At 36.1% G+C, this 24,036-nt stretch overlaps 1 protein-coding gene across 10 annotated transcripts in view; it reads left to right on the top strand.

Annotated features, from left to right (window-relative positions):
- Herc1 (HECT and RLD domain containing E3 ubiquitin protein ligase family member 1) overlaps positions 1–24,036 on the top strand; it is a 168,132-nt gene that overhangs the window by 62,239 nt on the left and 81,857 nt on the right. For all 10 annotated transcript variants that reach the window (XM_075965424.1, XM_075965420.1, XM_075965418.1 and 7 more), the window contains exons 19-26: positions 1,912–2,085; positions 6,388–6,502; positions 6,592–6,712; positions 8,886–9,057; positions 11,764–12,076; positions 12,510–12,630; positions 15,106–15,157; positions 23,523–23,791. In XM_075965424.1, the coding sequence (XP_075821539.1) occupies positions 1,912–2,085; positions 6,388–6,502; positions 6,592–6,712; positions 8,886–9,057; positions 11,764–12,076; positions 12,510–12,630; positions 15,106–15,157; positions 23,523–23,791 (1,337 nt within the window). The remainder of the gene's footprint in view (positions 1–1,911; positions 2,086–6,387; positions 6,503–6,591; positions 6,713–8,885; positions 9,058–11,763; positions 12,077–12,509; positions 12,631–15,105; positions 15,158–23,522; positions 23,792–24,036) is intronic.

The following is a 24,036-nucleotide window of genomic DNA, read 5'->3' as shown; positions in this document are numbered from 1 at the left end:
GCACCTTCTCTCTCCCTTTATCTCTGGATTTTCTGCCTAGCTATATTCTTCCCTGCCATGGGCCAAAGCTGCTTCTTTATTAACCAATGGTAATAAAACAGTCGCAACATACAGAGTGGCATCCCACATCATAAAGTCATAGAGAGAGGAAGAGAGGCAATAGGATGGAGGGAGCCCACAAGGTAGAGAAGGGGATGGGCTAGACAGGGAGAAAGGGAGGGTGCAAAGAAAAGAAACCAAGGCTGGGAAAGAAAAAAAAGATTTGCTTTGGGCATGGAAGTGTGGTGAGTAGGAGTAAAGAAAGTAGTTTCTTTTTCAAATACATGTACCCATCATTTTACTTCTGAACTAGGAAGTGATTTTGACTATAGATCCTGAAAGCTAGACTGATAAAGATGAAGTAAAGGAAGTTAAATTGTAGGGTTCTTAGGGAATATTTAGCAGAATAAGGTTCCAGTGATCTTAGCACTAATGCCTGATGCAGTCTTCAGTAATCTCCTGAGTAAAGAAAGTGTCTGTTGATCCATACATCCCTTTTAATGGGACTTAAGTATGAAGAAACTTCAGTTTTAATATTATTTTTTAGATTTTAAGAATTAAAATTATGGAATTTATATCAAGAAAAGGTATTTGCTTATGTAAAATTCTGTAAATATGCAATATGTTATGGATTAAATTGACTTTTGGTTCTTGTTAAAACCCTGACTGTAATAATTTTTTTTTTTTTTTGGTTTTTTTCGAGACAGGGTTTCTCTGTGGCTTTGGAGCCTTTCCTGGAACTAGCTCTGTAGACCAGGCTGGTCTCGAACTCACAGAGATCTGCCTGCCTCTGCCTCCCGAGTGCTGGGATTAAAGGAGTGCGCCACCACCGCCCGGCTGTAATATTTAACATTGATTAAAAAAAAGAGTGAAGTGAGCCAGCTGTGGGTGTGGACATTCTTGAAATTACTGTACTTGTGAGACAAAGGTAAAAAGGATCTTAATTCCAGAGCCAGCCCAGACAGTATAGCAACACCTTTGCTTCCAAAATAATAACAGTGATTCTTAATGCTAAAGCTCCTACTGAAGAATTGGGAATTACCTACTTGAATGAGATTATTGATTGGAAAATTGTTCATGGTATCTCTGATTCTTTTAAATCACTCTTAGCTGATTGCTTTCCTTTAAGTCTCTTAAAAAAGAAAATGTTCTATCCTCTTTCCCTGTGGTCACACTTTTCTCAAAGAGGATGCTGTGTATTTTTGGATGCTATTGTCTTCAAGGTTGCATTTCATGTGTAGGATATTTTGCATTCCTGGCCTCTCTTTGCTGAATGTCTACTTTTTTCTAAAGGGAGATAGAGAGGTGAGACCGACTCCGTCTGAAATAATTAGAGGGCTGCACTTTAGTAGAACCTACTTTGAATTAGCTCCGAGTGCACAATTTCATGTCGGTTGAGTAAATAAATAAGATTTTATTCGCAGTTACAAAGTTTATGAAGTTTACATTTGGGAACTTAGCCAGATGGTGGGAGCAGCAACTTGTACCAACTAGCACCTGGGAGGCAGAGGCAGGCGAATCTCTTGGGTTTGAGGCCAGCCTGGTCTACAGAGTGAGTTCCAAGACAGCCACCTCTACACTAAGAATCCCTGTCTCGAAACTCCCCCCTCCCAGATAAAAAGGAACTTAAGAACTGATGGCTCAGGGTGTAGAGTGTTTGCTGCCAGGACTGACAACCTGAGTTGATCACCAGGACCTACATGGTGGAAGGAGAGAAGTGACTCTTGGAAGTTGTTCTTCTACCTTTACATACACTGTGGCATAGAGAGGGAGGGAGGGAGGGAGAGAGGGAGGGAGAGAGGGAGGGAGAGAGGGAGGGAGAAAGAGAAGTGAATAAATGGAATTATTAAAATTAAACTTTTTTTTTAATAGATAAATGTATGAGCTGCCTTTTAGAAGTAGCCCTTTCAGGAAATGAAGAACAGAAGCCTTTTGATTACAAATTGCGGCCTGAAATTGCTGTCTATGTAGACTTGGCATTGGGTTGTTCTAAAGAGCCTGCCAGAAGCCTTTGGATCAGCATGCAGGATTATGCTGTTAGTAAAGGTAAGATATAGAGAAGGAAGTGAGTAATGTATAGCTAATTCTCAGTGCTAACTAGTTCATGAGTAAGTAAACTTTAAAGTGTTGGTTTTTCTCTTTGTTGGAAAATAAACCACATTCTTTGTTGTATCCATATATATCCCATTTAAAGAAACTTGATGGTATTAGTGTTGGGCTCTGTTCATAAATCACTTTGTAAAAGTATTCTATGAAACATTAAATCAGAGCATATCTATTTAGATGCCTAGGCCATAGGCTTACTGGATATAACAATTTTTGCCTATTCAGAGTACTAATAATACCCATTTGATATATAATATAGTATTAAGGGTAATAGTGAAGTAGTATGCAAATACATGGTGAAATTTCCTTTCCTAATATGCTTTAAATTAGTCTAATCAGTAGAGTTAATTTTATGTGTAAATTTCAAAAAATATCCTTCATTTATTCTTATCTCCCATGTTTAATAATGACCCATTTTAAAGCGGTGCATGCCTGTAATTCCTGCATTCTGGACGTGAAACAGGAGGATTAGTTTAAGGTCAGCCACAACTATGTAGTGAATTTGAGACTAATCTTGGTTACATGAAACCCTATTTGAAGATAAGAATCCCAGTAGAACACAATTACCCATGTTGTTGAGTCGCATGTGTAGTCTCTGTTCTTTCCATGTTGTTTTTTTCTTATGCTATCTTTAATTTTCTCCTGTATCTCGTAATTCTGAGGTTTAAAAAATGGTAAAAGAAAACAGATACTAACATTTTGTTGGCTTTTATCTTTTATAAATAAAATGAAATGAGGTAAATATTATGTACATCTCTCTCTTTTTTTAAAGACAGAGTCTTAAACTCAAGACTGGCATTAAACTCTCAGTCCTCTTGCCTCAGCCCTCTGAGCACTGAAATTACAGGCATGTACTACCATTCCTAGCTCAGTTATTTAGATCTTCAATCACCAGTAGAAAGATAGCTTGATGACTGATGATCTGGCTCAATGGGTGTGATTTACTGGGTGCTTACACCAAGTCTGATATCCTGAGTTCAATTCCTGGGACCCACATGAGAACTTCAGGTTGCCCTGTGACCTTCACACATATCACAGCACTCATACTCTGGGAGACACACACACACACACACACACACACACACACACACACACACACACAGAGAGAGAGAGAGAGAGAGAGCGAGAGAGCGAGAGAGCAAGAGAGAGACATTTAAAAAGAAAGAAATTGTTCTTTGGTAGAGAGAGAGAGAGACAGAGACAGAGAGACAGAGACAGAGAGAGGGAGAGAGAGAAAAGAAAGAAAAAAGAGAGAAAGAAAGAAAGAAAGAAAAAGAAAATGGTATATTGAAATTTTTTTGCCTCAGCCAGGCATGGTGGTAACACCTCTACTTCCAGCTACTTGGGAGAGTAAGGCAGTGTGACTGTTTGAGCCCATGACTTCAAGACCAGCCTGGGTAACATAATGAGACCTCTGTCTTAAAAACAAACAAATGAGGGCCAGTGAGATGGTTCTGCAGGTACAAGGGCACTTGCCACCCAACCTGACAACTTGATTTCAATACCTAAGATCCACATGATGGAAGGAAAGACCCAACTTCTACAAGTTGTTCTCTGGCTTACACACATGTATGCCATAGCATGTGCCCCCTACCCACACAGATAAATAAATGAATAAATAAATAAATATAAAAATATTTTTAAAAAGCAAACAAAAAAGGAGCTACAGATCATTCTTGTTTATTTTTTTGATTACTTATTCTGTTATGTTGATTTCTATCAGAGTTGAAAGGCAAAGTAATGAAGAAAAAGTTTACTTATCTAAGATGCATTTTGACATTTGAATATTTTGTGTCATATAGTGCGGTATACATTTCTTTTTGAAAAAATGATTATGTGTGAGTGCATGTAGTAAGGAGGCCTCTTGTCACTTCCTGGTCACTCCGCTAGCTTAGACCCAAAATAATCACACAGAAACTGTATTAATTAAATCACTGTTTGGCCCATTAACTCTAGCTTCTTATTGGTTAACTTTTATATTAATTTAACCCATTTCTATTAATCTGTATATCACCACGTGGCTATGGCTTACTGAGTAAAGTTCCCAGCATCTGTCTCTGGCAGCTCCATGGCTTCTTTCTGACTCTGCCCTTCTTTCTCCCAGCATACAGCCTAGCTTTCCCTGCCTAGTTCTGTTCTTCCCTGCCACAGGCTAAAAGCAGTTCTTTATTCATTAACCGGTAAACATACAGACAGAAGGACCTCCCACACCAAGTATAGGTGTGGTATGTCATGGCATGTGCGTGAAGGTGAGAGGGTAGCTTTCAGGAGTTGGTTCTTCCGTTCCTCTGTGGGTTCTGAAGGTTGAACTCAGGTCATTAAGCTTGTGCAGCAAGTAATTTTCCTACTGAACCACCGTGCTATCCCATAATTAAATTTTTATATCATATTATCATTTGGAATGAGAACTTTTAATACACAGATATACACTTAAGGTAAATACAAACCTAGCCATTTGCTATGTGCTTGATACTTTAGTGTGGACTTCATGCTTAATAATAGAAGCATTCTGTGGTGCTTGATGTAAAATGAATATAGCTTTAATGATGGTTCTTCATGAATTCATTACTTTTAAAAGGTAAAAGCAGGATAATCCATGTTATAATTGAAATAGCACAGAGTGCTACTGTATTTTACTCTGTAAATTGAGAGTTCCCCCCTTAAACTATAAGTCATAACAGTCTTTAGATAATAAGCCTGTCTATGGAACAGGTAGCTCCTCAAGAACCTGTTCTTGATAAGTTTTGTATGCACATATGCTGTGTAGATTGCTATTATAAGAATATGTAGATTTTAAGGTCTTATGTAAACTTAGGCATAGTAGCATTGTTGGTTCTTTTACCTATAAAGTAGTCAAGTCTGTATTTATATTTTTAACCTAGGCTTTGAAATAAAGTAGAAAACGAAGTTGTAGCCTTTTACCTTTTGGGGAAGGAGCTTTAAGAATAGTTAAGAACAAATAAAACTAAATTGGGTCTTAACATTTTTAAAGGATACTTTCTGTTTGATTTTGCAGTGGAGCAGTAAGTCATTATTTGGTAATCTGTCACATGGACAGTAAAGTAGTCACTCTGAGAGTAAAAAGGACAGTAACCTCCATCTTCAACTTGATCTGCTGAATATTCTTTAAGAGTATATGCTGTATCTAGTATAATATACTCTATGCTCTGCCAACGTAGAATTCAAGAGTGGGAGAAAAAAAATCTGGCAAAGATTTCTTTACTTAATGCTGTGATTTAAGTTTTCAATCATGTATATTCATTTCTCTCCAGATGTTTTAAATTACCCAGATGTACTCTCACAGGATCTACTTTTATGGTTTAAAATATGATATTCATAGTTTTATATGTGTATATGCATGAGTGAATCAGTTTTTGGGCTTCTTATTGGAAAGTGTTCAAGTCCAGACCTTTGATTCCAGCTAGTTTCCTACAAAACTTCTGTGGTCTTTCATTCTCCAACTAATAAATTAAAATTCAACTTAGCTTCAAATCTTGGCAACACTTTGAGAATTCGTGTTGACTCTGACAGCTTCTCACTACTTGCATTGCTCCTACCCTGGTGTCCGCAACACCATTGCTTACTGCAGCAATGACTTCTGCTTCTATTGTCTGTATAGTCAGTTCTCCACCCAAGAGGTAGAGCTTTTAAAATATGGGTCAGATTATGTTATTTCTCTGTTCAAAGCCCTCTAATGCTGCTTTCAATTTTCCTGTAATTCAGATCCAGAGGATTGTACTGGTTTGCAAGACCAATGTCAAATAATTCCCCATCAGTTCTCTAGTGGCTTTCCCTACCACTCATGTACATTTGTTCTTGAACCGTCAAGCTATGTTCTTAACACTGGTTACCTTAATGTTATACTGTGTCCATGAGGTTTCTTCCCCTGCTTCACTTAGAGCTCAAATCAGAAAGCTGTTCAGAGAACCCTGTGTGAATAGTAATGACACAGCACAGCACCCCTGGTCTTGCCTTGCTTTGTTTCTCTCTTTAGCCCTCCCTATCATATTCACTTACTGTATCATCTGTCTCCACACCCTACACCAAAATTCAAATTTCATGAGATCAGAGTTGTGGTTTTATTCAAAACTGTGTCCACAGCACCTGAAACAGTATGTTCATTTGTCAAGTAGTTGGTCAGAAAGTTGGTAAAATTCAAGTATTGGGGAACTAATGCTGTTAATATTATGTTGGTACTGTTTTATGGGTCCTTTTAAATGTTTGTATTATTTTTGTTTTCAGATTGGGACAGTGCAACTTTAAGTAATGAGTCACTCTTGGACACTGTGTCTAGATTTGTTCTTGCAGCACTTCTCAAACACACAAACTTACTTAGTCAAGCATGTGGAGAAAGCCGGCAAGTAACTTAAAAACTATCCTCAGACAAATATTTGCTCTCATGATGTTAGAAATTAGGTAACTTTTCTATTTTGGTTCTTTATTTAGATACCAACCTGGTAAAAGCTTATCAGAAGTGTACCGTTGTGTATACAAAGTTCGAAGTCGTTTACTTGCTTGCAAGAACCTTGAACTTATTCAAACCAGGTCATCATCACGAGACAGATGGGTAAAGTTGGAAATAAATTAATTTCTATGTTTTTCTGCAAGCTTGTCAGAGATAGCCCCACATTGGTTTTTATGAAAGAAAAACAATTGATTAGTACAGATGTTCAAAACATGATAGCATATTTTCTAGTGGAAAATGATGGAAGAATGAAAGAATTGGGGTTTGTTTACCTCATTTTTATGAAATGTGATGAGGCTGCTAAATAATAGCCTTGTCTTCATAGATATTAATGACCAACTGGCTTGTCCATATCATAGGCAGTTTTCCTTTTTATTGATTAAGCTACATTGGAATTACCTTGTTTTACTTAGAATGCTTGAAATTACCAGGGACATTAGCAGATGTCTCAGATTGATTAAAAATAAATCCAGGAATCATACAAGAACTTGAAAGTGCTTGGTGGTTGTGGCACTTGGGAGGCAGAGGCAGGGGGTTCCCTGTGAGTTCAAGGCTATCCTGATTGATAGAACGAGTTCCAGGACAGCCAGGGCTACACAGAGAAATCCTGTCTTGAAAAAAACAAAAAATAAAACAAGGAAAGAACGGGAACGTTTTAAAAATACTCAGTGTAGAAAAAGGCAAAAAAAGGGACAAAATTAGATAAAAAATATCAGTTTTTCTGTAATTAGAACTGTGCACTCAGAAAGTGAAGATTGAGGCCATTGACTGAGGATGATCCAGAAATAATTCTGACAACAAATCTATGATTTTGAAAGGGTTTAATGATTCTGGTAACGCAACCCTGTAATTATAAGAACAAGCCTGAGATCATCCTCTTCACAGTGCTTACTTTAAAGCTGGGGCATATCAGATCCTTTGTTCTTTGTGATTTAGTTCTTAAGCATAAACAATAGACAAGACATCAACATGCACTGGCTTAGTATATATGGATATAAATATTAGAGAGTGACCTTAAAAGTCTATAAGAAGCATTAGTCATTTTTTGAGGCTCTAACTTGAAACTCATGTATTATGAAAGTAAATATGGGATATATGGGCATCACTGTTAAGTATTCCTATATTGTGAAATTTCTAAGTTATTAACTGGTTATGAATCACAAATAACCTTTATTATGATTCTAGTTGAAAGTTTTCATGTGTATTTTGTATTGAAATTTATGAGATGAATTATTTAGTTATGATATCTTTGACTCTCCAAGTATCTGTTATCAGGACTCTTTCTTCTGTCTAGATAACTGTTGGGTAGCATGACCACCATGAGAAACTAAGTTAACATCGTTCTTACTAGATATTGAACTTTGGGGGTTCTGTGGGGGCTTGGGCGAAATTAAAGTTTAAGAAAAATGCTATCTTAAATTTAGAATTATTGGTAAGCTAGGGTTATAGTTATATGATAGAGTGATTGTCAAGCATGTGTAATGCTTTGGGTTTGATCCCTAGCACTGTCTTCCGTCCCTCCCCCACATGATTTTTACAGAGTAATAGCATAGAGAACTTGAAGGGAGCAGTAGAATCAAGTAATCACATTTTGCTAATAATGGCACATGCCTTTAAAAATCCCAGCACTTTGGGAGGCAGAGACAAGTGGTTCTCTGAGTAAAAGACTAGCCTGGCATTTATAGTGAGTTCCAGGACAGTCAGGGTAAATAGAGAGACCTGTCTCAAACAAACAAACAACCCAGCCAATCAATCTTAAAATCCCCAAAACCAACTAACAAAAATCACCTTTTGTGCTTTTGTCATGTTGTAAGTTATATTGCTGCTCTGTAGTTTGTATCCAAACAGCAGAATAAATGTAAATCAATTTAAAGCATGGCATTTCAATGAAAATACCAGGCAAGAAAAAACATATACTATCCGTATATATAGTTATGTGCATATAGTATTTGGAATCTTTGAAGTTTATCAGTGTATCATTTGTAAAGATTATGTGTTATTGATATCAGCAGTATTTTCTAAGATATAAGTTAAGATTTTCTGGGCAGTGGTGATACATGCTTTTTAATCCCAGCACTTGAGAGGCAGAGACAGGTGGATCGCTTTTAGTTTGAGACCAGCCTTGTCTATAGAGAGAGTTCCAGGACAGCCAAGACTACACAGAGAAACCCTGTCTTGGGCAGGGGAGGGAAGAGAAGGAGGGTTGAGCTTATATGAAAACTTTTTAAAGATTTGGAAAAATATATTCATTGTAGTTTCCTATTATTTCTTTAAGCTCTCAGACAACCAAGATTCTGCAGATATTGATCCTCAAGAGCATTCCTTTACCCGAACCATTGATGAAGAAGCTGAAATGGAAGAGCAGGCTGAGAGAGACAGGGAGGATGGGCATCCAGAGCCAGAAGATGAGGAGGAAGAACGGGAACATGAAGTGATGACAGCTGGCAGTAAGTCCATCTTTCTTGCTAGCCAGCATCACAGGGTAGTGCCGCTCTAAAGCTTTTGTTCTGGGTTGAAGGTGTCTCAAAGGAGGCAAGCATCTCAGTTTTTGTTCAAGCTCAATTCCATGCATGAAATGACATCTAAAGAGACTTTAAATAAAGTTATTCAAAATAGTCCTCTTGGAGGTACCATGCTGTTCATCCAGCTGGCAGACCTCTCTATGTGGTGAGGAAATGAGCCCCTTACTATTCCAATTAGGTCCAAATTGTATTCTATGTGTAAAGCTTTTAAAATTACAAATTTCAATTATACTTTATTTCAGTAGGTACAAGGCATAAGAGCAGTGGTGGAACTATGACATGGGAAGAACTTGGAGTGGGTGAATGAAAGCTTTTATACTTTATATTCCAAACCTCCAGATAAGTTTTAAAATTGTTATTTATATGTTATATAGTCATTTATATAAAAGAATTATTACATTCTTAAGCAACTTGGCTATTTTACATTAACATGCATATTTGTAGCCTACAGCCTCATAGCCAGCTTTATTTTTGTTTTTGACATTATTTGTATATATATTCAGCTTACAACAAGGTGCCACTAGAAATTGACTCTATGCTCTTACATGTTAGGCAAGTACTGTACCATTGATCTGTATCCCCTACTTTCATTGTTGGTTTATTTTTATTCTGTGTACTTCTAAAAATTATTTTTATATCTCTCAAAAGAAAACTAAAACAATTTAAACAAAAAAGAAAAGATAAGGTGGAAGAAGGGAGCTCACAGATAGGGAGTGACTAGTAGAATTTTACTAGCTAAACTGAGAGAACTTCCATGGTTAAATTTAAAAATTAATTCAGAAATTCCTGGAAAAGAAGTTAGAGAGGACAACATACTAATAAAGTCAAGCTTTCTATTACAATAAAAGAAAGCATAATAGTCATTTGTGGAGTGGTAATGTATAAACTAGCTATAACCTATGAACACCTACGATGCGCTAGGCACTGGGCCAGGGATTTGAAATAGAGTAATTTATAAATTTTCATAATAGAGAAATTATACAAACTTAGGAAGGTAGGGAGAGGCTTTTTATTATACATAAGCTGAAATTTGCCTATTTTCCTCATAACCTGCTCTTTTATTTCATAAAGAAGTAATGAACATTTCAGAAATAAGCAAATTTCTTTCTTTCTTTCTTTCTTTCTTTCTTTCTTTCTTTCTTTCTTTCTTTCTTTCTTTCTTTCTTTCTTTCTTTCTTTCTTTCTTTCTTAATTTAACCTAGAGTAGCTATTCTCAACCTGTGGGTCACAATCCCTTTAGGGGTGGATGGGTAGAATAACCCTTTCACAGGGCCTACGTATCAGATATTTATATTATAATTCATGACTGTAACAAAATGGCAGTTATGAAGTAGCAACAAAAATAATTTTATGGTTGGGGGTCACCACAACATGAGGAACCACTTGAAGGGTTGCAGCATTCAGAAGGTGGAGAACCATTGGCCTAGAGCTTTATATTGGTCTTCAAAACCAGTCGGAGTACTTGTTACATTGCTGAACTCTGTTCCTAGAGCTTTATATTGGTCTTCAAAACCAGTCAGAGTACTTGTTACATTGATGGACTCTATTCCTAGAGCTTTTGACTCGAAAATTTGCATGGGCCTAATACCTGCATTTTGCTCTTGTAGACCAGGCTGGCCTTGAACTCACAGAGATCTGCCTGCCTCTGCCTCCCGAGTGCTGGGATTAATAATACTTGCATTTTTAATAGTTGCACAAATACTATAACTGCTACTCTGGGCCCACACTTTGAAAATTGTACCAACTCACTAGTAAGATTTGAAATCTTGAGGGGGGACTCACTTTGCCATTTTTTGGTTCTTTTTTTTTTTTTTTTTTGGATTTTCGAGACAGGGTTTCTCCGTAGCTTTTTGGTTCCTGTCCTGGAACCAGGCTGACCTCGAAATTTTTTGGTTCTTAATGTAACCTTTTTGACTGGATCTAAGAATCACATTAATATAAGAGCTGATTAACAAATGCATATAATTTTCATTAGTTTCGTGTGTACATGGGAATCCTCATAAGAAAGTGAATTCCAAAAGGAATGATTAAAGATAGATGCTTTTATGTTTTGTTGATAAATAACAATTACTTTAAGAAATGGAAAAACAAGTGAATATCTAGAGTAGGGGAAACTTTCCAAGGATGTTATAAAGAAATATGGGAGGCAGGGGGAGGTGTGGAAGCTAAGGTTAGAGAGTAGTCTGGTTGCCAGTCTTTGGTGATTGATGCTATTTTCTGCTCTTGATCTATGAAGATATCTCCTTCCAAAAGAGTCTACTAGACTTGCTTCATGGAGGAAAAGACAGGCCAAGTATCTCTTTCCAAAGTCCCAGGTCTTGTGTGATTACACCTAAACAGTCAGTATACCAGTTTGATGTGTGTTAAGATGTCACAACCCTAACTCTTTCAGGTGGAACCAGCCAAATTTAAATTCTAAAGTATAAGCATATTTCCTATTGCAATTATTATAAGTATGACATTTTGATATAACTTTGTTACTATACTGCATTTATTGTCTAAAAACTAATTTTTTCCTGTTTCAGTAAGTTTTCATTCAAAATTTTTGACTATTTTCATTATTATTATTATTATTTTTGCTCTTCTCTCCCCATGTGTTTTAAGACCTTGTTTTTGTGTTGCATGTTACAGAAATCTTTCAGTGTTTCCTCTCAGCCCGAGAAGTAGCTCGTAGCCGAGACCGAGATAGAATGAGCAGTGGGACAGGATCTGGGGCCCGAGCTGATGACCCACCTCCACAGTCTCAGCAAGAGCGAAGGGTCAGCACAGACCTTCCTGAGGGGCAGGATGTGTACACTGCCGCCTGCAACTCCGTGATTCATCGCTGTGCACTTCTGATATTGGGAGTAAGTCCTGTGATTGATGAGCTTCAGAAGCGAAGGGAAGAAGGTCAGTTGCAGCAGCCTTCTGTGAGTGCCTCTGAAGGCAGTGGACTTATGACCAGGTGGGCCTACTGGAAACTGAAAATGCTATTCTTTTCCCTTAGGTATTTCTTGCAATAAGTTTCTGTTCTGAAATATCAAAAACAGAGGAAGAAATACAAGTTGACTATGGTGAATTTATAATAATATAAACAGTAGTGCTAGTTCAGCCTACAATCTGAATTTCTGGTTCCATAAGGTGTAAGTTTTCTGTACATATAAGCCACCACAGTTAACAAATATCCAAAAATTACTTTCATTTCTCTGTAATTTAATTAAGTGGTATAAAAATTCTTGATGTAATTCTAAAAGTTTTATGTTTTACATAAGCCAGTCTTTCTGTGGACAGATGTAATGACACTTCACTGTACATTATCTCTTGCTGTTAATTCCATTCAGTTTTATTTTCACTAACAGTCCTCAATCAAAACCTTTTTTTTTGTGCATGCGAGACAGGAGTGAAAGTCTCACTGCTGAGAGCCGACTAGTTCACGCAAGTCCAAGTTACAGACTGATCAAATCCAGGAGTGAATCTGATTTGTCTCAGCCTGAATCAGATGAAGAGGGTTATGCACTGGTAGGTATATCTAAAGAAGGAGGTTTGCTTTCAAGTGATAGATAGATATATAAGGTTTTGGTTAAAGTAATTTATATCTGTTTTAGGCATATACATACTCGAAAGTTTTGTAATAGAAATAATATAGCTATATTACATAAATATTTACTACCTATCTGCTTATTATTTTGATCTTCAGCTCTGTCTTCTTCCTAAGGTGCTGACTCATAGACTTGGCTCTTGCATAGTTCACTCGATGAGTTAGTCTGCCCCAGTCTTAGCCTATGCAATAGTGGATTCATCTTCTTCCTAATCTTCTTCTCCTGTACTCTATCTTAGTAGGTGGTAGCCCATTAATTTTATATTTGATGTTCAGCAGTGCCTCTGGATTGTTAGTGAATGAAATATAATTTTTTTTCAAATAAACCAAGTTAACTAATTCAATGATAAATCTTTGTTTGAGCCTTCTTTTGTACAATAAATTTTATAGCGAATTACTGTTGAAATTAGGGTGGCGGGCTGCGTCCCCAGCACCCCGGCCGCCCGCACAGCTAGCTTTACCCGAAATAATTACACGGAAACTGTATTCTTTTAAACACCGCTTGGCCCATTATATCTAGCCTTTTCTCGGCTAACTCTCGCACCTGGACTAGCCCATTTCTTATAATCTGTGTAGCCCATGAGCTGGCTTACCAGGAATGATCTTAACCCGCGTCTGCCTGGAGTGGGGGAATCATGGCGACTCACTGACTCAGCTTCTTTCTCCCAGCATTCTGTTCTGTTTACTCCTCCCACCTATGTTTTTACCTATGAGGGCCAAGCAGTTTCTTTATTGCTTAACCAATGAAATCAACAGATTGATATATGACACTCCCACAAATTACCTACTCTGTCTTAGAAAACAAATTATACCACACCCTATTTGATTGACATTCATTGAATTATTTGAATCCAGACTATAATTCTCATCAACATTTTTTATTATACTCTTTTTTTTGTGGGGGAGGGGATGGTTTTTGAGGCAGGGTTTCTTCTGTAACTTTAGAGCCTGTCCTGGAACTCACTCTGTAGACCAAGCTGGCCTTGAACTCTCAGAGATCTACCTGTCTCTGCCTCCCAAGTGCTGGTATTAAAGGCGTGCATCACCATGATCCAGCTGTATTATTTTCTTATAAGCAATTACCTAGCTACTTCAGAACTAAGAGGATTTAGCATATAAGAAGAAAATACTTGCTGGCATTGGTGGCAGCACAAATCTCTGAATTCAAAACCATCCTGGTCTACAGAGTGAGTTCCAGGGTGGCCAGGGCAACACAGAGAAACCCTGTTTCTAAGGGGGGAAAAAACAAGACTAGGCAGTAAGACAAAACCCTGAGTAAGATTTATGCACCACTAGGAATATTCTGAGTGGTGGGGGGCCAACAAACAGGAAGAAGTCTTGTACAGTTCAAAGTGTCTAAAAGAGTAAGACAACTCATACATAGATATTTCTAGGTTTGAGACAAGATTAATTTCTTCTTTGAGCAAAGGAGCATGGAAACATTTCATAGCATAGCAATGACTTTATGAGCCTGGTTGGATGAGTTTGGTTTATCCAGTATGGAATGGCCTGAGACTGAATCACTTTCTGTTAATGTATATGTATAGACATATAAGACAAAATGTTTACCTACACATAGGTGCATTTGTGTGTGTTTGTATGTTCAATACATGAAGACTTTCTATAGTATTTACCAAATGATTCATTTCTTAGTTTCTTTTAGTCTTGACACTGATTCTTTTGTTTATGTGAAACACTATCAAAGTACAGTTGAAATAGTCATAATGTTAAATCCATGAATTTAAGCAATGTACAGTTTATGTATGATTGGTTGTGCATATGGATACTTGAGTATACAGTTTATACCCTCCTCCACCCGATATACATAAAGTAGACTTCTGTTTTTCCTGAAAGCATTTACTTTTCCATTAAGCTGTCTACAGTTCCATCAGTTTGAGATTTCTCTATTTTAACAGATTAAAATAAAAAAAAAACTTAAAGATATTTTAGAATGCCAGTAGATGCTTAGAGCTGGGTAACTTTTGTTAGTATACTTGTCAGATGGTATCTAAATTCCCACTCAGAGCTAGGGCAGAGTTTGAAAAGAAAGGGAAATAGAGAGGAAAGAGTAGTAATTTTCAGAAACAGGACAGTATTGCAGTGGTTTGAAGCATTTTACATATTAGGTAACTAGGAGATGAAAGTAAGGACGAGAAAAAAGTAGCAGCAAAGAACACTGCTCTTAATTAATACACATGCTTTTTGCTTGAGTTAATGTCTGTGAAGTTATGTGCATATGCACTTCTGTAATTATTTTCAGTGCATGTGTTGCTTCTCTGACTTGATTGGTGGAAAAAAAGGGCATTGCTGTAACTATATTTTTTCATCTTAATGTTTTATTTAATGTTAAAAACTTTTCTCAGCTAAACTTTTTCTTTCTTTTTTTTCGGTAATAGAGTGGCCGGCGAAATGTTGATTTGGATTTACCATCATCTCATCGGAAGAGAGGTAAATCTTAAGAAAATACTAAATACAAGCTTAAATTAAGTAGTTGTTTTTCTGTCTGATACATTTAGATCTTATTGTTACTGGGATATCATTGTCAAAAGCAATTCAGAAGAATTTTTTAGAACATTAGAAGGAAGATAATTTTCTTAGAATGCACACACATTTAAAATCTGGGAATCGCCGGGCGGTGGTGGCGCACGCCTTTAATCCCAGCACTCGGGAGGCAGAGGCAGGCGGATCTCTGTGAGTTCGAGGCCAGCCTGGTCTAGAAGAGCTAGTTCCAGGACAGGAACCAAAAGCTACAGAGAAACCCTGTCTCAAAAAAAAAAAAATCTGGGAATACATGCAAATTAATAATTAGTTCTGTATGATTTTTTATGTGTTATGTTAAAAAGAAGCATTTTAAAAAAATTTTATAGAATTCTAGAAAGATTGCCTGGTTTTTGGGGGAGGTTATATGCACACATGCATACACATCTTCAAGTAAAAAGTTTCTAGGTTGCTTTCCCCTTTTGTTCTTTTATTATATGGCATGTAATAAACATTATATGACACACAATAATCATTTATTATGTGGCATGTAATAAACATTTTATTATGTGGCATGTAATGAGGAACAACTTTATAGTATTTCCAGGAGTCTTTTCTGAGTAGCTCTATCTTAAGGAATGTCTGTTAACACATTTGAAAGTGGGCATCGGTTAACACATATGCAAATGGAGGAAAAGAGCAGTGGCTAAATCCAAGGGCAACTGAAAACAATCTTAAATATTAGTATTCTATTATTAACTTTACTTTCATTTAAAACCTTGTATATGATAGTTTTATAAAAATATAAAATGTTAAGAATTTTTACTAGTGACTGTTTTCTGAAAGCTTATGAAAAATTTTTGTTTTTGTGATATTCAGTGTTCTCTTCTTCAAAATGAAACCCTTTCTTGATATATATAAAAAAAACAAACCAAAACCAAACAAAACCCCCGCAGACAAAGAAAAGAAGATAAGGAATGTGGGAAAGAAATACCATAGGTCATATGATTTTAAAAAGTTATATTAAAAAATGTTTATATATAAAAAATTTTCTAGAATCTTATATAAATTTTTATATATAAAAAATATGTATACATTCACACTCAGCAGAAGAAACATCATTACTCTTATTGACTAAAATTTAAAACAATAATAGGACTATTAAGGCCCAGAGCCGATATTTTCTGTATTGAAAAATTTTGAAATTATAATGTATCAAAGGTTCTAGGTTTCTTTTTAAAAATTACAAGTTATTTGTGATATAAGAGAAATATATTAACATATTGTGCAATATACATTCTATTTTAAAACACTTTGGAAATTGATGGTTGCTTTAACACTTAAGTTTTTGGAATATAACTACTTCTCTGACTTGTTTAGCTCAGGTGATGTTGTTCAATGTTACATGTTAAATCAGAGCATGGTAGTACGTGCCAATATTCCCAACACTCTGAAGTGGTGGCAAGAATGCTAAAGCACTAAGTGCTCACTGCTGCAGGAGCGGACAGCTGCAGACTTACTGAGGCACAGAGGGAGCTAACCTATAGTGTGAGAGCTTGCTAACAGTTCTGTCACAGCTGGACTTGTAAGCAATAGTCCGGTGACTGTAGTTCTTTTCTTACACATTTTTTTAATCCTCTTGGAGATTCACTTTTTATATTTAATCCTCCTAATCATACCAGGATGAAATAAAGCAGTATCTTTTAAACAAAGCAAAGTACCATGTTTACCTTTGAATTCAGAGTAACCCATATTTTAATTGTGAATCAACGTCTTTAAATTATAACCTAGAATTGTTGCCTTTTGATATTTTTTCAAAATTATTCTAAAACTAAATGTAGATTTCCTATAGCTTTAACTCTGAATAGATATAAATTAATACGTTAATCATAATTTCATTTTTGGACAAACGGTCTTCCTTAAAAGTCTCAAGTAGTACTAGCACCTCCCTATTAACTTGTTGGAATTTAACTTTATTATTTTTTTTAATAAGAAAAGCACATAGAGGCACTCATGGAAATTTTTTTATAACTACTCATTTGGGAACTTATAATAGGGAGGCAAAGTGGTTATTTGAAATTTTATTACATCACTTAATGTGGTACCAAATTATTGTGTTAATTTTTCTGTTTTAATGTTCTCAGGAAATAAATTTGGTTTTGATTTTATTCCTAGGAAAAAGTGACTTGAAATAGCAATTACTATCTTAGGAATGTAGCCCCAAAATAGTTGCTTTTCAGTTTTAGACTCCTAGTTTTAATATACAATAAAAATGCATACTTTGTAGATTTTTATTTTATTTACTATAATAGATACCTTTCTTCAAAAAAACTGAAAGTATATTTACGAGGGTCTAGAGAAATCGTTTAATGGCTTAGAGCACATAGTGCTGTTGCAGGGAACTAGGTCTGGTTATCACCCGTATCAGGAGCTCACACAAGTGTGACTCCAGTTCCAGGAAATCACATGCCCTCCTGCTATCGAGATCACTGATGTTGGGAGTGCAGCTGTGTAGACAGACTCTCTCTCAAAAAAAATCAAAAAGAAAAAACAAAACACTGTTATTCACAGCCTTCCCCCCTACATAGACATATAGTTTGAAATGAAATAAATTTTTTAATTAAAAGATACACTTGATACATGTTTCTAAATTTTTATAAATCTTATATATTTAGTGATTATCCTTAGACCACACTGGAGGAAGTGTATATTTTGTTTTACTTTTAAATGGTGGTATAGTAAGCCACTGTATTTCTTACTCACTTGTCAACATGAACCAGATGTCATAAACTTTAATATGCATATCTTTTCCTGGTCAGTTTAACTTGTCAAGTATGAGTTGTCAGTTGTTTGGACTATAAACTGTTTGTTGTGAAACTGTGACTTGTCCTGTGGTGAACAAACACATGTCTAGCCAAAGAGGGTTCTTTTATTTGCATTTCATTTTAAGTATTTGAGGAGGAAAAACAAATTTTAGCTTGAATCATTTTCCCATTTATTGATCTCGGTGCTGACTTACTGAAAGTCAGGTAAGAGGAAAAGGAGAGAAATACTAGATTTAATTATATCTTGCTTATTAAAATTAAATGTGTGTATAGATAATAGTTAGTGGTCAGTGTATGCTCAATGTCTCAAAAAATAGTTCCTTGAAAGGGTTTATCACCTGTTTTTCACTTAGTATTTGGCATTAGGGATTATTAAGATTCATGGTCATGAAATATAATTGTTCTTTTTTTTATTTTTGGTTTTTTGAGGCAAGGTCTCTCTGTAGCTTTGGACACTGTCCCGGAACTAGCTCTGTAGACCAGTCTGGCCTCGAACTCACAGAGATCTGCCTTTATCTGCCTCCCAAGTGCTGGGATTAAAGGTGTGCACCACCACCACCAGGCTGATTATTCTTTTAAACCCTTAATTCTGGCTAAAGTTTCACTGTGATCTGAAAGCAAATGTGGAAGGTGCAAAGCAATGGGCATATAACCTTTAGCCAGACCACCTTGTTCATCTTTTCAGAGATGCCTATGTTAAATTCTAGGCCAGGAGAGTTGCAGACAGCAAGGGCATCATAGCAAGACTCAGCTGGGAAACAACAACCAAAAAAAGCTAAATTTTAAACTTAGAAATAACATTAAAGATTTTGTTAGAAAGGTAGGGCTGGAGAGATTGCTCAGAGGTTAAGAATGTTAACTACTCTTCCAGAGGTCCTGAGTTTAATTCCCAGCAACCACATGGTGGCTCACAGCCATCAACAATGACAACTGATGGCCTCTTTTGGTGTGCTGACAAACATGAAGACAGAACACAGTATACATAATAAATAAATAAATCTAAAATTTTTTTTTTGTTAAAAAGAAACAGAGAAAAAAAAGAGAAAAAAAAGAAACAGAGGAAGCAAGTTATTTCCTCGGGGACAAAGTAAAATTTATATTCAGAAACTTATAAACTGCTCATTATCACCAGACCTTATTTTAAGCATTTCACAAGTATGAACTCATTTATTCATAAGTTTATCAAATTCTCTACAAAACTTACCAAAATTGTTGACAATTTTTGTATTTTGGCAAATACTTAAAAGATTTTCCATAATTGTGCAGATTGAGCCAAGTATTCACAGAAAGATAATACATTTTGCTGAGTCTTGATACTGATTTCCTGTATAAGCTGAAGCTGTTATGGTGAAAATGGTAGGATCTCAAAACAATTTAAGAAACAATATCAGAAGCCTTATTAGGTAAACCGTGTTGGTTAAAGTATAGTTTAATTCCTGTCTCTCAGGCCTTTTAATATGTTGTTAGCATTTTACTGCTAAAGTAATGCTGGAAACATTATTAATGTATGTTTCATGGTGTAGCATATGTGGGCGAAATGCTATTTTATCTGTGCATTTCAAGTTACGTAAAGAATGTAAATGTTATCTCCTATATCAAATTTTTCCTTTTGTCTTCTGGTTCTCATGTGGTAGCGTATTTACTCCTTTTTGGCCAGTTGAGCCCCAGAAAAAAGAAGAGCTTCAAGCAAGTACATGATGGCATGTTTAAATTTTTTCCCCCTTTAGCTTGCCTACATATTTTATGGTTTATAAAGTATGTATTGCAGCTCTGCCATGTTCATTTTGAAAATTCCATTTAAGAGCCAGAGTTGTAAGGACAAGTAAACAGCCTCAATGTCTCACTGAACTGTTTCTTTAGTTGTCGCCTGAGTTAGTAAGCTTTGGGCTTCATCTCAATTACGGTGTAGAAGCCTTTGATATGTTCTTCAGATTAAAGTAAAATTCTGTCTCTCATTTCTATATGTTTAAATTTGGGGGCTCTGAACTATTTTTTTAATGTCAGATTATTTTAGTGGTAATTATTTTATTTATCCTATATTGTTTTGTTGTTGTGTTGTTTGTTCTTTGAGACAGAGTCTCACTATGTTGCTGTCCTGGAACACATTGTGTAGAGCGGTCTGGCTTTGAACTCTTCCTGTCTCTTCTTCCTGAATGCTGGGGTTAAAGGTGTGCACCAAGCCCCAGCAGTGCTTCAGTGTGGGATCGTTCCTATTGTTATGTTTTATTCATAAGGTGTTTCTTTGGATCAAGTACTCAACACCTAACTGGACAAGTCTGACCTTTCACCATTTTTGTAAATTGAAATACAGCCATACTTATTTGTTTATGGACTGTTTTCTGATTCTAGTAGCAGAACTGAACAATTGTGGCAGAGATCTTATGAATCTCTGGACTGTTTACAGTGTGACACATAACTCCTGCTTTCTGAAAGGATTTAGCTTGGGGGTGGCTAGTAGTTCCATGGCATGTCTCTCTGTAAATAAAGGCACTTCGTTATTAGCAGATTAGTGATCGAGCCTTTATATAATTGACCAGATAGTTGAAATTTCCATGGATCTGTGAATTTTAAGTCATTAAATAATAGGAATTTGTAAATCTACTTCACATAGAATGAAGAAATCACTGTTGATAATTTGGCAGATTCATCCATCTTAGCTTCTGATTCCTCAGTTGAGGAAACTGAACCTAGATAGTCAGTCCTTCAGGTCTCTTTCATTTCTGTGGTTCTGACACCAGACAGTAGACATTAGGAACTTGTTCTGAAAAGTGCCTTATATATGCTAAAAGACAAAGACTCCTTATTTTGAAATTTTGCTATTAAGTAAAACAAACCCAGTACAAGGAACTAAAACTTGACGTTTGTTGGTTAAGGCCATATACAGGCCCTCAATTTGGACTGCCTAAGAAAATGAGAAGTGGGTGTCTTTGTTTAAGTTTCTGCTTTATTTTTAAAAATATTTTTAATTTAATACATTATATACCCGTGAATTTTACTTTTTTCTATATCATATGTAAGCATATATACAATTTGGTCATTTTTTATATCATTATTTTCATCTCCATAAAACTGAAAATAAAGATTTTTCCCCTCTTTATTAGAGATGGAACCCAAGATTTTACTTTCATGCTAGGCTTTCTACTGTGGAAGTTCATTTCCAGTTCCTGGAGCTTTTATTATAAAGAATTTCTAGGTGTTGGAAATGGCTCAGTGAGCAGAGTGCTTGTGAAGACCTGAGATCAGATCCCTGGAACCCACATAAAGCTGGAGCATCTGTGTTCTTATAATCCCAGCACTTTATGGCAAGAAGGAAGAGAAGATGGGACTGACTACCTTGAAGCTTGTGGGCCATCTAATCTGGCATGCGTAGCAGCAAACAAAATATCCTATCTCAAAACATCTGAGGTTGTCCTCTGACCTCCATTTATGGGCACTCCTCCACGTATATCACATATCGCGCCTTCCCACTGCCATTAGTGTAGCATGATTAATATAAACCCAGAGACAGATATTGGGGCTCAACCTGAAGGTCAGAAAAGCAAAAAGCAAAACAGCCAGCCAGTAGCTGTTTGAAATTGCCAGTCTGAAATGGCAGTCCTGCCTCCAGGAATCTCAAAATGAGACTATGTCTGAGAGCTATATACTCCCATTTAATATTCCTCTTTAGGGCTAGGATTAAAGGTGTACACCACTACCACCCTGTTTCTATGGCAAACTAGTGTGGCTACTGGAATTAAAGGTGTGTGTCTCCGCTGCCTGGTCTGTAAAGCTGACCAGGGGGTTGTTTTACTCTCTGATCTTCAGGCAAGCTTTATATATTAAAATATAAATGAAATATTACTACACATTTGTATGTAAGTAGTAATCTTTCCAAACTCTTCTGACTAACAAGTACAGTTTTTTCTATATATTTTGTTGTTTACCTTAAAATGAATTCCTAATACACAAAGTTGGTGTGCTTATGTGATAGGATAATGTGTTACATCCAAACAACTGAATCGTAGCTACATATAGTAATTTGAATTAATGTTGGCAATATTCTATTACATAAAAAGAATATATCTAAAATGATTGCATAAACAATACTTCTTTTAGAAAGTGAAAAATGGCTAACATTGGGGCCACCTGGTTAAATCAGTAGTGTGCTTACTGTGTACATATAAGGACTGGAGTTTGAGTTCTCAGAACCCACCTGAGGGCCAGCTGGGTTTGGCAGCTCACTAGTTACCTCAGTGCAAGGGAGGCAGAGAGAGAGGAATCTTAGAGGAAGTTGAATAGTTAACTATCCAAGACAATGAGCGGTAGGTTCAGTGTGAGATGCTGCCACAATATGTAAAATGGAAAATAATCCAGGAAAACACCCTAAGTCAACTTTGGGCTTTTATATTCATGAGCATATATACACATGCAAAATAATAACTGCAGTTAAACACTATCCATTTTTTAGAGTACATGTTAAGACAAAATCCAGTAGCAGTAAAAAGAAGTCTAAGCTTCAGACTAATAAAAATTTAGATACAAGGAGATAGGAAAGATGGGTTGGAAAAACAAATCGATACCAGTTTTTGTCAGTTTTATGTTTATATTAAAATGTTATATAATATATAAACACAAAAGCAGGCCATGCATAGAACATTGAGAAGAATGTTTATTGTGAACCAAAAATTGTAATTCATTCCCCGAGAATGTTTAAAGACAAAGTATACGAGTTGGACATGAATATATTTTATTTAAAGCTAAACTTAGTATGATTTAGAAAGTTTTTCTTGTACTCTTACATGTTAGAGTTTGATGTTTAAAGGTTTTACTTAAAAATGCTTATCAGCAAGCTAATAATACTTAGCAATGCATTACCATGGATAATTTCATATAGTTACTATTTTATAGTAGATACTGTGTGTTCTTGTTTGTGAAACTTTGCTTTATATAGGAGCTTTATAACCTCAGATAACGATGCACATGACAGAGAGTTCCTTATGTTAGTAAAACCCAAAAGCGATGTTTATGTCTCTTTTTTATGTTTACTTGCCCTTGAACATTCGCTTTTGCTGATGTGTCACTGCAGGTATGGAGCGTAATGTTAAGTTGGAAGAAATCCTTTTTTCAGTGGATTTTACCAATAGAGTCTTATTGGCTCCTTTGTTGTTGCTCATGAGTAGTGCCATGGTATAATACTACAGAGCCTTTTCAGTTAAGCATTTTGAGAGCAGCTTCTGCCTTTATTTTCTTCTAGTAGCGTGTTACTAAAGCACTTACATAGACACTGATACATCAAGGCTTTCTCTTTATTTTCTTACATTGCTGTAATTTTTGTTTATTTTTTATTTTATTTTTTTCAAAGCATTTTGCCCAATTTCATTTAATGCATGTATGTGTTCACACATGAGTACCCATTTCTTACCACTTGGTATGATAGTAGTTAGCATTCAGCCCTCATCTTGTTTGGAAATGTGTTCTCTTCTCTACTTGATTGCTGTTGATATATGATTTTTTCCCCCATTTTCATGTAGGTTCTATGCATAATCAGTTGGAATCTCTGAGTGACTCTTGGACTCGCCTAAAACATACCAGAGATTGGTTCCAAAACACCTCTTACTCCTTTGAGTCTGATTTTGACCTTACCAAGTCTTTGGGAGTTCACACATTGATTGAAAATGTTGTGAGTTTTGTGAGTGGAGATGTGGGGAGTGCCCCAGGTTTTAAGGAACCTGAAGAAAGTATGTCTACAAGTCCTCAGGCCTCCATCATTGCAATGGAGCAGCAACAACTAAGGGCAGAAGTAAGTCTTTGATATTTTCTCCTCATAAGAGACTCTGGAAGCCAAACGTGAGCCATTGCATGTACTCTCTCTGTGTGCTGTGACGTATGTAAATGTGTGGAATCTAGAGGTCAAATTGGATGTCCCTCTCTATATTACGTGTGCCACAGGGCCTCTAGAGCAACTTGCTGGAGTCAGTTCTCTGCTTTTACCACATGGGCTCTCAGTCTTGGCAACAAGCACCTTTATCTGCTGTGCCATCTTGC

The sequence above is a fragment of the Microtus pennsylvanicus genome, chromosome 3 (genome assembly GCF_037038515.1).
Source record: "Microtus pennsylvanicus isolate mMicPen1 chromosome 3, mMicPen1.hap1, whole genome shotgun sequence".
NCBI classification, from domain to species: Eukaryota; Metazoa; Chordata; class Mammalia; order Rodentia; family Cricetidae; genus Microtus; species Microtus pennsylvanicus.
This window is presented reverse-complemented; position numbering and strand designations above follow the sequence as displayed.